This window comes from Culex quinquefasciatus, chromosome 2 (assembly GCF_015732765.1).
Source record: "Culex quinquefasciatus strain JHB chromosome 2, VPISU_Cqui_1.0_pri_paternal, whole genome shotgun sequence".
In the NCBI taxonomy this organism is placed as follows: Eukaryota; Metazoa; Arthropoda; class Insecta; order Diptera; family Culicidae; genus Culex; species Culex quinquefasciatus.
The window spans coordinates 198,269,551-198,282,614 of NC_051862.1; the positions used below are offsets into that span (position 1 = coordinate 198,269,551).

The 13,064-nt window shown below is 35.3% G+C and overlaps 2 protein-coding genes across 2 annotated transcripts in view; one reads left to right on the top strand and one right to left on the bottom strand.

The window, feature by feature from the left end:
• The window catches only part of LOC6042071 (angiotensin-converting enzyme), a 238,985-nt gene that overhangs the window by 53,440 nt on the left and 172,481 nt on the right, over positions 1-13,064 (bottom strand). The window lies entirely within an intron of this gene.
• LOC6042074 (repetitive proline-rich cell wall protein 2) lies at positions 6,016-10,763 on the top strand. The gene is made up of 3 exons (XM_038251648.1): positions 6,016-6,126; positions 6,326-7,252; positions 9,991-10,763. Exons 1-3 carry the CDS (start codon positions 6,115-6,117, stop codon positions 10,291-10,293), a joined length of 1,242 nt encoding a protein of 413 aa, XP_038107576.1. The 5' UTR covers positions 6,016-6,114; the 3' UTR covers positions 10,294-10,763.

Here is a 13,064-nt window from a genome sequence, read left to right on the forward strand (position 1 = left end):
TTGGAATACAAAATGGAGCATACAAATTTGCTTAGGCTTTTTCGAGACATGTGAGCTTAGAATTGGATCCTTTTAGTTTAGAATAGTTGTAACTTTTGATCAATAATTTCCAAATATTTTTCTCAAAAACGAAAATGTTTGTTTTTCAGAGATCTCAATGTGCTCTGAACATTACTTATCTCTAAGAGTCGGCTTAGGGTTTGTAAAAAGATACGTCCATGAATAGGGGGTGGGAGGGAGCTTTGTGACAGCCCATGTTAAAGGTATAGGAAAAGTGCGTGACAGGGGGGAGGAGGGTCTGAAATCCTGAAAATCTCTGAACGTAATATTTGAACAAACCCTTATCAAAACTTTGATCATGAATAGGGCTAGTGATTTTCCACGACGGAAAAAAATGAATTCTCGTCGAATCCCAATTACAAAAGATTGGATTTTTACAAAACCCAATAATCTGCTTAAAAGATAAACACAACAAATTTGTTATTTTAGGGTAATTGTGTACAGGAAAGTTATTGAAAAGTTAACAGTACAATATATTCTTTAAAAAAACTAACTCAATGTTGTGAAATATTGCAGATTTATGTATAATTTTAATAATCTTTTCGTGCTATGAGAAGTAATTTATTAGGCTAAAAACCACGTGACAAAATATTACCAATTAAATATAAACTACTAGGAGAACAGCATCTAATTCCAGCGTGCCTCTAATATTAACGGTGTACATTAAACTGAACTTTTGCACCCAGATTTTTGTTACAGCCATCTTAGTATCTTCAAAACTACGGAAACTATCGATATTATTTTTTATTCATCCCTTAAGCTACTATTTTCATAAAGATTTACAACCAAATTTGTCAATTTTTATAATCAAATTATTTCAGGATTCGGTCCGTGAGTTTAAATTTTTTTTTGTTTAAAAAGACAACAACTTTCTTGGTTGCTGTGTACCCTGAAAAGCTTTTTCAACTGAAATCGAGTGATAAATAGCTCAATAAGAAGTGAGCAAGCAAGTTTCTATCAAAAGTTTGGCAAATTCAGTTGTTTAAATAGTGAAAAAATAGTGAAAATTAGATGGAGTTAGGAGCAAGTTAACCTGCCAAACATACGAGAATTTCCCCTACTACTACACTGCCCATGTTCGCATAAAAGTCCATATGCATATTGATCAATTTAGAGTTAAATATTGACACAACTTCGTCTTTTGAAGTACTTTATGCTGAGCTGATAACATTAACCATTTTTTCCATAGATTTGAAAATTAACGGCATTAATAAATTAATGAAGACATTCAAAAGAGGAGACCAGAATCAAAACAATAACCAAAACTAACCTAAATAGAAGCATCTGTGAGATCCCCCTGTTGAATTTTTAGTGGAATGATCAAATATTTGGAATTTGCAAGAAATACTTCTTCAAACTTCAAAGCTCGTTTTCTTAACTTGCTGAAATTGCATATGGGACATTTATGTGATCATGGGCAGTACAATTGCTAGATGCTGTCCTATCCTGTTGCACAACATCAATAAGAACCAATATCAGAACAATGTTCAATAAATTTAAAATTTCCCGGAAAATCTGACAAAAATTTAAGGGTTCCCGGAATTTTTGTTATCCCGGAAAATTGGCTCTACATTTGACTAAAGATTATTGAAAAAATGGTGGCATTTCACGGTATTTACCAAACATCACGGTCAAGAGCAAATGTAACTATCATAAAGTGTTTTTAACTGATGAAAAGTATTTAATAATTATCTAAAGTATTTAATAAATCTGAAAATGTTGATTGAATAGCGACAAACTGCAAAAGTGACGAGAATAGGTCGAAAAGCTTGGTGTGACGATAAACGGTTATATTTCTTCTAATGGCTTAAATTGCTACTTTTAAAAATCAGATTTTTGAGAGCTTGCTCTGATGCTTATAACAAAACTTGCGTTAAGGCGTATCTTCAGCAAGGTTGCTTGGATTTGCATGTGTAGCAGTTAGTATTTTCTAAAAAAAATGGAACGGAAAACAATTTCATAAATATTCCTGAATCAGGAATCAGGAATCCTGATGTGTATTTATTATATAAGGGAAACAAGCAAGCATAGTACAAGAGACCTCAGAGGCATCGATATATTGACGATTAAATGTTGTTGTTGTTTATTTATCTCTCGCTCTTTTATTACGTAAGGAGTGAAGAATGCGGACGAATTTGTTAAACTTTCCAGAAGATTCGTTTGAAGAAGGGTCCACAATATTTATCGTTCATCAAGTAAAAACGTTACTTTACCACCTTCAGGTGGTTGGTGCCTTCCTCGCAATCATAAAGTGAATACACTACATAGCCTCAAAAAAGTGTATAAATAACACTTATTTTTATAAAAATATCTGAGATCCAGCCTAAAAAAAATGTATTCAAACACTAAAGTTCTTAACTTTTGATAGGGTTGTCAGATCTTCAATCTTTTGAACGCGTTGGAAAGGTCTTTCAAATACCTTTCCAACAATATATAGCATGACGGGTTTTCTTACAAAAACCACCTTTTTTTACAATCTTCCAAAGTTTAGATGAGTTTTTCGGCATAACTTTTAAAGTACTTTTCTAAACTTCATAATATTAACTAGGGTCTTGTGGGACCCCGAGACGGATCAAATGAGACCAGAACGGTCCAAATCGGTTTAGCCAGTCCGGAGATAATCGAGTGCATATTTTTCGATGCACGGACTCACATCCAGACACACGCACAGACATTTGTTCAGTATTTGATTCTGAGTCGATAGGTATACGTGAAGGTGGGCCATTTTTCGAGTGATTTTATAGCCATTGAGGTGAGGAAGGCAAAAATCAAACCTCTTATTTTTATAGGAAGTGTTTTTTTTGCATTAAACTATGAATTTTTATGATTTATTATCAAGTTTAGTTTTTTAAAAATAGTCTAATTATCTAATTTTTCAGGAAAATAAAAAAAATCTGTAGATTTTACAGACTAATACATCTTGAAGAAACCCATAACTTTCTTAATCCGACTGAAAAGTGTAATGGAGCAATTCTCTACGAAATCGGTCTTTTTTCTTCAATTTTAATTTTTGTATTTTTTAATCCGACTGAAACTATTTTGGTGCCTTCGGTATGCCCAAAGAAGCCATTTTGCATCATTAGTTTGTCCATATAATTTTCCATACAAATTTGGCAGCTGTCCATACAAAAATGATGTATGAAAATTCAAAAATCTGTATCTTTTGAAGGAATTTTTGATCGATTTGGTGTCTTCGGCAAAGTTGTAGGTATGGATACGGACTACACTGGAAAAATAATACACGGTAAAAAAATTTGGTGATTTTTTATTTAACTTTATCACTAAAACTTGATTTACAAAAAAACACTATTTTTATTTTTTTTTTTTGATATGTTTTAGAGGACATAAAATGCCAATTTTCAGAAATTTCCAGGTTGTGCAAAAAATCATTGACCGAGTTATGAATTTTTTAATCAATACTGATTTTTTCAAAAAATCGAAATTTTGGTCGTAAAATTTTTCAACTTCATTTTTCGATGTAAAATCAAATTTGCAATCAAAAAGTACTTTAGTGAAATTTTGATAAAGTGCACCGTTTTCAAGTTATAGCCATATTTAAGTGACTTTTTTGAAAATAGTCGCAGTTTTTATTTTAAAATTAGTGCACATGTTTGCCCAGTTTTGAAAAAATATTTTTGAAAAGCTGAGAAAATTCTCTATATTTTGCTTATTCGGACTTTGTTGATACGACCTTTAGTTGCTGAGATATTGCAATGCAAAGGTTTAAAAACAGGAAAATTGATGTTTTCTAAGTTTCACCCAAACAACCCACCATTTTCTATCGTCAATATCTCAGCAACTAATGGTCCGATTTTCAATAATAATATATGAAACAATTGTGAAATTTTCCGATCTTTCCGAAAAAAATATTTTCAAAATTTTCAAATCAAGACTAACATTTTAAAAGGGCGTAATATTGAATGTTTGGCCTTTTTGAAATGTTAGTCTTGATTTGAAAATTTTGAAAATATTTTTTTCGAAAAGATCGGAAAATTTCACAAATGTTTCATATATTAACATTGAAAATCGGACCATTAGTTGCTAAGATATTGACGATAGAAAATGGTGGGTTGTTTGGGTGAGACTTAGAAATCATCAATTTTCCTGTTTTTAAACCTTTGCATTGCAATATCTCAGCAACTAAAGGTCGTATCAACAAAGTCCGAATAAGCAAAATATAGAGAATTTTCTCAGCTTTTCAAAAATATTTTTTCAAAACTGGGCAAACATGTGCACTAATTTTAAAATGAAAACTGCGACTATTTTCAAAAAAGTCACATAAATATGGCTATAACTTGAAAACGGTGCACTTTATCAAAATTTCACTAAAGTACTTTTTGCAAATTTAATTTTACATCGAAAATGAAGTTGAAAAATTTTACGACCAAAATTTCGATTTTTGAAAAATCAGTATTGATTAAAAATTCATAACTCGGTCAATGATTTTTGCACAACCTGGAAATTTCTGAAAAGTTGGCATTTTATGTCCTCTAAAACATATCAAAAAATAAAAAAAATTAAAAATAGTGTTTTTTTGTAAATCAAGTTTTAGTGACAAAAAGTTAAATAAAAAAATCACCAAATTTTTTTTACCGTGTATTATTTTTTCTAGTGTAGTCCGTATCCATACCTACAACTTTGCCGAAGACACCAAATCGATCAAAAATTACTTCAAAAGATACAGATTTTGAATTTTCATACATCATTTTTGTATGGACAGCTGCCAAATTTGTATGGAAAATTATATGGACAAACTAATGATGCAAAATGGCTTCTTTGGGCATACCGAAGGCACCAAAAAAGTTTCAGTCGGATTAAAAAATACAAAAAAAATCGAATGACCGAAATCCTAGAGAACTGCTCAATGTGGTTGTCACATATCAATAATCTTTTTTTTAAATTTCAATTTATTTTAACTAAACGCACACATCCAAAATAACTGGCAATATTGTTTCATACTGAACTTTCCTTGCCACTGTTTACTGTTCCACATCAAAACCTCTTAAAATCTCATCTCTTTAACAGATCTTCACATTCCAAGCAATGTTTTGCAAACTTTCGGCTCACGCTCAAAAAGCTCAAACAATGCCACCTTGGCTCACAGCTTCGTTGCGGAAATTCCGCAAAACCTTGCCCCATTCTGCGACCCCAGAGTTCACCGACACCACCAACAGCGCGTTCTCACCAACCGTCCTGGGCGAGTTGGCACCAAACCAGATCAAGGTTCCGAAAGGGTTTGGTCCCACGCAAAATCAACCGACCGACCGGCAAAACCGTTTCTTGCGATGTTGCAAAACTGCGCACTGAACAAACAAACAAAGTCGCGGACTTGACGATGCATAACAAGTAGTTTGGCTTGCTGACAACATACTCCATTGACTTACTAACTGGTTTGAAGGAGGTCTCACGGGAGGCCGTCGTTTTCTTAGGGGGTAGGAGGTCACATCCTTCTGACTTCCTCAAGGTCCTTGCAGAACTTACAATCTTCGAAATTATCAGCAAACCGACCCCCATCAACGCGTCGCTGGACATTAACTCTGGTTGATGGTTCATACGACCGCGACACTGTCCACCGAAGAAGTTCGATCTCGTTCGTCGATCACCGACGCAACTGACCAGCAGCGGAGAGATCGGAAAATCTCCGACTTCGGCTCGCGAGCCAATTTTCCTCTCCTTGATGGAGCAGCGTGGTCGTTGGCAACTCTCACTCTCAAGGGTTGCGCTCTCTCGCGCGAAGCTTTGCTCACTTCTTGGGGTGCAGAGTTGCCGGTTTGTCGAGGACGCCGACCACTTCTTCAAACGGGGTTGGTTTCCGATTGGTCACCAAGAGAGCCAAACAGAGAGTGGAGAGTGAGCTTTTTTTTCCCGCAAGAGTCGGAGAGCGCGCAACCCCTCGGCACTGTGCGTGTGCTGCTCTGCAGATCGGCGGCCACCCCAGAATGGAACGAAAGTGAATTCGGTAGATTTAAGTAGTATAAAAGCGGCAAGTTAGTACAAATCAGCATCCAGTTCATTGTCTGGGATCGATGCGAAACAATTATAAGTGGGATCGCAATGAAGTTATTTGTGAGTAGAGTTTGGGTTGAAATTTTGCGAAGATTTGTGTGACGAAGGACTTGTGCGACGATTTTTGTGGAGTGTTTTCTGTGCAAAGTGTTTGAGCGAAAATGTGGAAAACGTTCCAACAGAAATGGACAAGACCTCGAAAAAGGACTTTGTGTTTGCAAGTGATAATTTTGTGTTTTTTTCTCTGGTTCTTCTGCAGATCTGTCTGTCAGCACTTTTGCTGGTTTCAGCCAATGCTGAATCAGAGCAAAAGAAGCAAAAGAAATCTGATGCCGTGCCGCTGGAGAAGAAGCTGGACAAACGTGGCCTGCTGAACCTGGGCTACGGGTACGGAATCAACGGGCTCGACGTCGGTTACATCGGCGGACATGGCCACGTGGGAGGTGCCTACAGCTCGGCTCCGTCCTACCAGGCGGCTCCGGCCTACGGTGGTCACTACAGTGGCCATTACGGCGGCCAATACGGCCAGCCCTTCCTGATTGGAACGCACGCCGATGTCACCAAAACCATTACCGTCACCAAGGGTGTCCCAGTGCCATACACCGTCGAGAAGCACGTTCCCTACCCCGTTGAAAAGCACGTGCCATACCCGGTTAAGGTTCCCGTCCCGCAGCCCTACGAAGTGATAAAGCATGTACCGGTCCATGTCAAGGAATACGTCAAAGTCCCAGTCCACGTGCCAGCTCCATATCCAGTGGAGAAGAAAATCCCCTACCCAGTCCATGTCCCCGTAGATCGCCCTTACCCCGTCAAAGTGTTGGTACCTCAGCCCTATGAAGTGACCAAGCACGTCCCTTACCCAGTGAAGGTCCCCGTTCCGCAACCCTACGAAGTCGTGAAGCACGTCGCCGTCCCGTACAAGGTGGAAGTCGAGAAGCCCGTGCCGTACATCGTTGAGAAGAAGGTCCCCGTTGAGGTGAAGGTGCCCGTTGACCGTCCCTACCCAGTCCCAGTGCCCAAGCCTTACCCAGTCCCGGTTGAGAAGCCCGTCCCGTACACCGTCGAAAAGCCCGTCCCATACCCGGTCAAGGTTCCGGTTGACCGTCCGGTGCCGGTGCCCGTTGAGCGACCGGTCCCGTACCCAGTGAAGGTGGCCGTTCCGCAGCCCTACTACGTCGAGAAGCATGTAAGTTGTCCCTGCTAAAATAGTTTTGTGGAATTCTGCTGAAATGAGAACCACTGAGGCTCTTTGAAGACAAAATTGACAAGTGTCGGTGAGATAACTGTCATTATACCGAAATTTACAAAAGAACTTTAATTTTGTTGACATATTTTTTACTACCAACACGGAGGAAAAAGTGTTCCCAAAACCGTGAACATGCGTTCATGAAAATTGAAACCACGAACAAAGTGTTCAAATCACATGGTACGTTTTTAAAAAACGATTATTGTTGTTTTTTTATACGGATTTCACGGACCAAAAAACATCTAAAATTGTAAATATTCATACATTTTCACAATTGGCATAAATGAAGATAGATCGATCGCAAAAAAATAGTTAATGTTTACTGTCTTGATTAGTTTTCACCAATGACGCATTTAAGCTAAAGTTTAAAAGTTTTAAAATATTGCCCAACAATTAATTCAAGATAATAAGTAATTAGTACCAAGCTAGTAAAAAATATTGCAGAAACTGGTTATTTAAATTCTTAAAGCCAGTTTGTCTAAAACAACTATGGTTGGAAATGTTGCTTTAATTGCTTTGATTTTTTTATTTATCAATATCTCATCAATTTCAACGATTGATCTTGATTATCTCAAATAATTTAGGAAGCTGTATATTCATATAAAATGGTGGTAATGTTACATTTGGGTATGGTGAAAAATTTGGAGTAAATAATGTAAGTTATTAGTTCCTGAAGAGTTTCACTTTTTCAAACGTTGTTTAGATAAAATTATAATATTTAATAACATAAATTTTCCACATTTCAAAATACAGCCTTATTTTAATGTGTATTTTTATTTTAAAACAATCACAAACATAGAATCATCAATGCAAAAAAAAGAATTGAGAAAATAAATCATTTAAAAAAATAAGAACCGATAAGGGGCCAGAAGGGAATCAGGGCTGAATTCTCTGAACTGAGATCAAATCCGAAATATAAGCTAGGTTGGACGAAAACTCGAGCAGCACAAGCAATATGATTTTTCATACTTTTTTTTGAAAAAGTACTTATTTTCGTTAGGGCCATTTTTGAGAATGTTGGCCACCCAAATCGCAAAAATCAAAAATGGCCTCAACTGAAATAGTGACTTTTCTCAAACAAAATCGTAAGGAAAATTGATTTAGCTAGGGCAGCTCGATTTTTCGTGCAATTAAACCTATATTTTGGATATAAGTTTCATCTGTAGCATTTTCAAATTATTTATTGAATGTAATGTGAAAATTGATAATTAAATCAAAATATATAGACAATGAAACACTTTTAAAAAGCATATTAGAAATTTGAAATGAATTAAAGTAAATCTTTTCATATATTATTGCAATTTGATTTAAACGACATTATCGAATCTATCAGCAAGTGCCAAGTTTTCGACCATTTTTATTTAAATAAAAAAAATTAGTGCACAGTCATTAACATAAGGCTATGAATTCTTTTTTGAAGTGTATTCAGTTTTAAGTGATTTATGTTATCTTAAATAAAGGGAATAATGTTTAGTTTGTTTCTTGTTTCGCCACTCTTTAATCTCAATCACAGAAATTAATGTTTGTCAATTGAGAATTAAGGGGTTACATACATGTAAAAAATCACAAAATTTCTTATAGCTGCAAACTTAATAAATCCACTAAAAAGATGGGACTCTCGAAAGTTTCATGAAGATATTTCATGATTAAACTGAGTAAGAGATGATTTAAGTTTGAAATTTTGCCATGCGCGAAGCGACCTGTCAAACTTTGTGAGCGTTTTTCTCCAAACACACACACAAAAAAATATATTCAAATGTTACATCATTTATGATGTAAATTTAAATGCAATTTGATGTAAATTTGCGACAAATTATACGTAAAAACATGATTTTACGTACGATTCAATCGTTTACGTCAAGTTTACATCAACTGAGTTTACATGTGATTCATTTTTTCCGTATCGAGTAAATTCACATATTTTTTTCTGTGCAGAGTTGCTTTATGGGTCCCACGATATCTCGAGATGGAATGGACCAAATTGGCTGAAATTTGAGATGAAGACTCTCAAGCCATATCCCGTGTGCATGACGAAGCCCAATTTTGAAATATTGCTTTAAAAAAAATTACAAAAATGAAAACCTAAAAAATTTTAATATGAAAAACCATTTTTTTTTTTTCAAATAAAGTTTTTGAAAAACGTCATGCACGCGGAACTGGTTTAACGAGTCTCCACTAAAATTTTGAGCTGATTTGGACGAAGCAGTGTTGAGATATCGTGGCACCTGTTTTTTGAAACGCCCTGAAAACAGATTGAAAAAACGTTTAATTGTGTGCTCAAACCAACCTCTGACATTTTTGCCTATTAACATGTATGTTACCCCTTAAATATACTAAAAATCATTTTGATTATGATCCAACGTTGGAAAAAACTGAGGTTCAATGGCAGCTTTAGATAGTTCCATAGCATTTATATCCAAAATTAACAATCTTATTTATCGGAAAGATATTCAATACAATTCAACTCTGTCGATTGGAGAATGTTCAGGGAGCTCAAATCTATTACACCTTGAGAAAACTGAAGCTTTTACTGACATCGATTTCAAAAATGTCGATTATTGTAAGAGAGTTTAAGTTTATTTTTATCCTGAGATTCATGATAGGAGACAAATATTCAACAACTGAAAATTTATACTCAAATAAAATTTCCATCAAACCGAAAACTTCCCTCTCCAAAGGTCCCCTACACCGTCGAGAAGCCCGTCCCCTACCCCGTAAAGGTCCCCGTTGACCGCCCCTACCCGGTGACCGTCGAGAAGCACATCCCGGTGGAGAAGCACGTCCCGGTCCCAGTTCCGGTTAAGGTTGCCGTCCCGGTTCACTACCACCACCACCACGTCCAGCCCCAGCCAGCGGCGCACATCCACGTTCAGGCGCAGCCAGCTCAAATCCACTACGAGCAGCCGGCCTACAAGCACCAGTACGACACCAGCTACACCAGCTTCAGCGGATACGGCCAAGATTACAGCTATCAGCATTAAGTATGTGTAAAGTTTTCGTGTAATGTTACGAGAGTATATTTATAATGCGCGGCCACGACTTCCCCGGAAGTGTTGCCAGTAGTGGACATGTGCCACACACACACACAAACACAACCCACCCTCCTCACAAGCTGTGCACCTCCCCACACACGTGCAAGAAGATATTAGAGCGGAGCCGAAATTTGCACCAATTTGCCAACACACACACACACAACCACACGCAACTACGAAAGCACCTTGCCCAATTTGTAACCAATTTTGAAATTTGTCTCCTTTGTTCTGTATCTTCACTGTGTTTTATACTGTTTTTTATTGTGTACTATTTTGAATAGCTACCTGTTATCGATTCCGTCTTTGTCCAACCGTGGACAGACCCCGTCCTGATTACAAAAAATAATCGAAAGTTACCACTTTGGAGCGCGGTTCCAAAAGTTACCAACCAAACCTCCCTTCCGACAGCAAAAAAAAAATATAACTCAAAATCCAAACAAAACGGCTCTACCGTGTACTCCCGCGCAACTTGTAAGTTATTTTTAGTGTGTACAATCGATATGTGATTTTTATTAAAAAGTGGTATTTGTATGAATTGTAAAAAAACGAAACAAATACGCACCAAACGCAACGGAAAGAAAGTAACAAAAAGAAGAAAAAAGTAAACCGAAAGTACTACTACTACGTAAAGAAACCTGAAGCGCTGCAACCATTTATTATTGTGTATTATTAAACCGTGTAAATAAGTGAACAAAAATAAACGAAAAACGAAATGTTTTATAATGAAAACAAACTGCTTTAACTTTGTTGCAATTGAAAGTGAAAACCATACACAAGTCCTTGGGATGCTGCTGTTTGGCGCGCGCGTCACATAAAGCTGTCTAATTTGACAGTTCTCATGGTTAGTAGCTGCGCGTGGGGCAGCTGTCACGTGGCCTTCAGTGATGTGAATGTCAGTTACTGGGAGCGTGCTAGATGCACCTTAACCGTTGATAGTCGGTGTAATTTTTTTTCGTGGTATTTGAAGACATTTGAAAGAAAAGTTTATTGAAATTTTAATGTTGTTGTCTTTTGAGAACAAATTGATTGCACCTTCCAAAATGGATGAAGTCTCATAGTACAGTCCAGATGCGATTTTCTGAAGCCTCGATTTTCCGAAGTTTCGATAATCCGAAAAAAACGGAATAAAAATATTTCTTTTTTAATTTTCTTGCTTTTAAAGTAAAATTTGAGTTTAGCGACCCCATTTTAGTTAAAGTTGAATGGATGATTTCCAATTAAATTATCAAATGCATTTTTTTTTGCCACCATCTTGGATTTAATAATTCTAAATCATTTTAAAGGTTTTTTGGGGTCATACTTTAACTCGGTAATAAAAAATAAGACAGCGGTATTTTTTATTTCGTTATTTGATTATCAGAAAATTCGATTCTCCAATGCGAATTTGTTATGATTTTCTCAAATATAGCATAATTCCATCAAAATAATGACTGACGTCCGATTTCCAATAGAATTGGATTTTACTTTGTGAATGAAAAAATGTGTTAAATGCCAATAAAATTATTTTTTTCTACATTAATCCCATCAAATGAGTTGAAGTTTTTTTTAATTATGTTATATTCAAAAATAAATAATTGAAAAAGTGTTTGACCGTACCAGCTTCTAAACATGAAGTATTGTGCAAAAAAATCTTGATTTGCTTTTAAGACCAATTTTTTTTTGGGTTTGAATGTTTTTGATTCCTTCTTTTATAAAAAAAAGTGAAATAAAATCAAAATTTAAAAAAAAATCATTGATCTTTTAAACAAAAATATAAGTAATATACCCTTAGTCAAAATTATACATTTAAAAAGACTTATGATGAAAAAAAATCATTGATGTGTTGTAAACAAAATTATTATTATTTAAAATGCATAGCATTAAAATTTAATGAATCGAAAAATTCTAAAGGATTCTAGAACTAAAAATTAAATAGGTATTTCCAATGTTCTACAGAAACTTTTTTTATTTTTCAAATTATTTGTTAGAATATGGGAAAAATGTTCGAGAATTTGTTACAACCCATTTTCAAAGATTTTTCTCATTTTTTTTTTTAGAAAAAAAATGTTTAATTGAAAAGTATCCTCGTTTTATTTCGAACAATGCTAAGAGTTCCAAAAACATGTATAACAAAGATACTTAACATTTATCAGTAACAATTTGTAAAACCAAACACGGTGAAAAAGGTTGGTATTGTTCCAAGTCAGGCAATATAATTTAAAATCTTTTTGATTGTCTAGTTTTGTTTCTTATTTGTTATTGATTTCAAAACATCCAAAAGACAAATGTCTAAATATTATTAAATAAAATAATGTTTTCATAAATTTTTTCACACCATCAATTTGATTTCCATATTTATTTTGATAATAATTGTGGATTTTGCAGATTTGTTGTTCTTAAAATTAAGGGCAAAAACATAATATTAAAAACTTTGGCCTAATGCTTTTATGTTTTAACAAAATTAATTAATTATTTTTTTTATTTAAAAAATAAGAATTTTTATCAACAAAAGATTTGATATTTTTTAATCTTTTTGGGAAAAAAATCTTAACTGAACACTCGAGGGTTCTCAAACCCTGGTCACGGGTGACATCACGCGCCGTCGAGGTTCTATACTCGGTAGATCACGAGGAATGTGTTGTTCCAACATAACAAGAGAAGAAGCCAAGACCCAGAGGTCCATAAATCTTGCATAACAATTGAGGTAACGACTCCGCCACCAAGCCGGGAGTTCTGCTTTT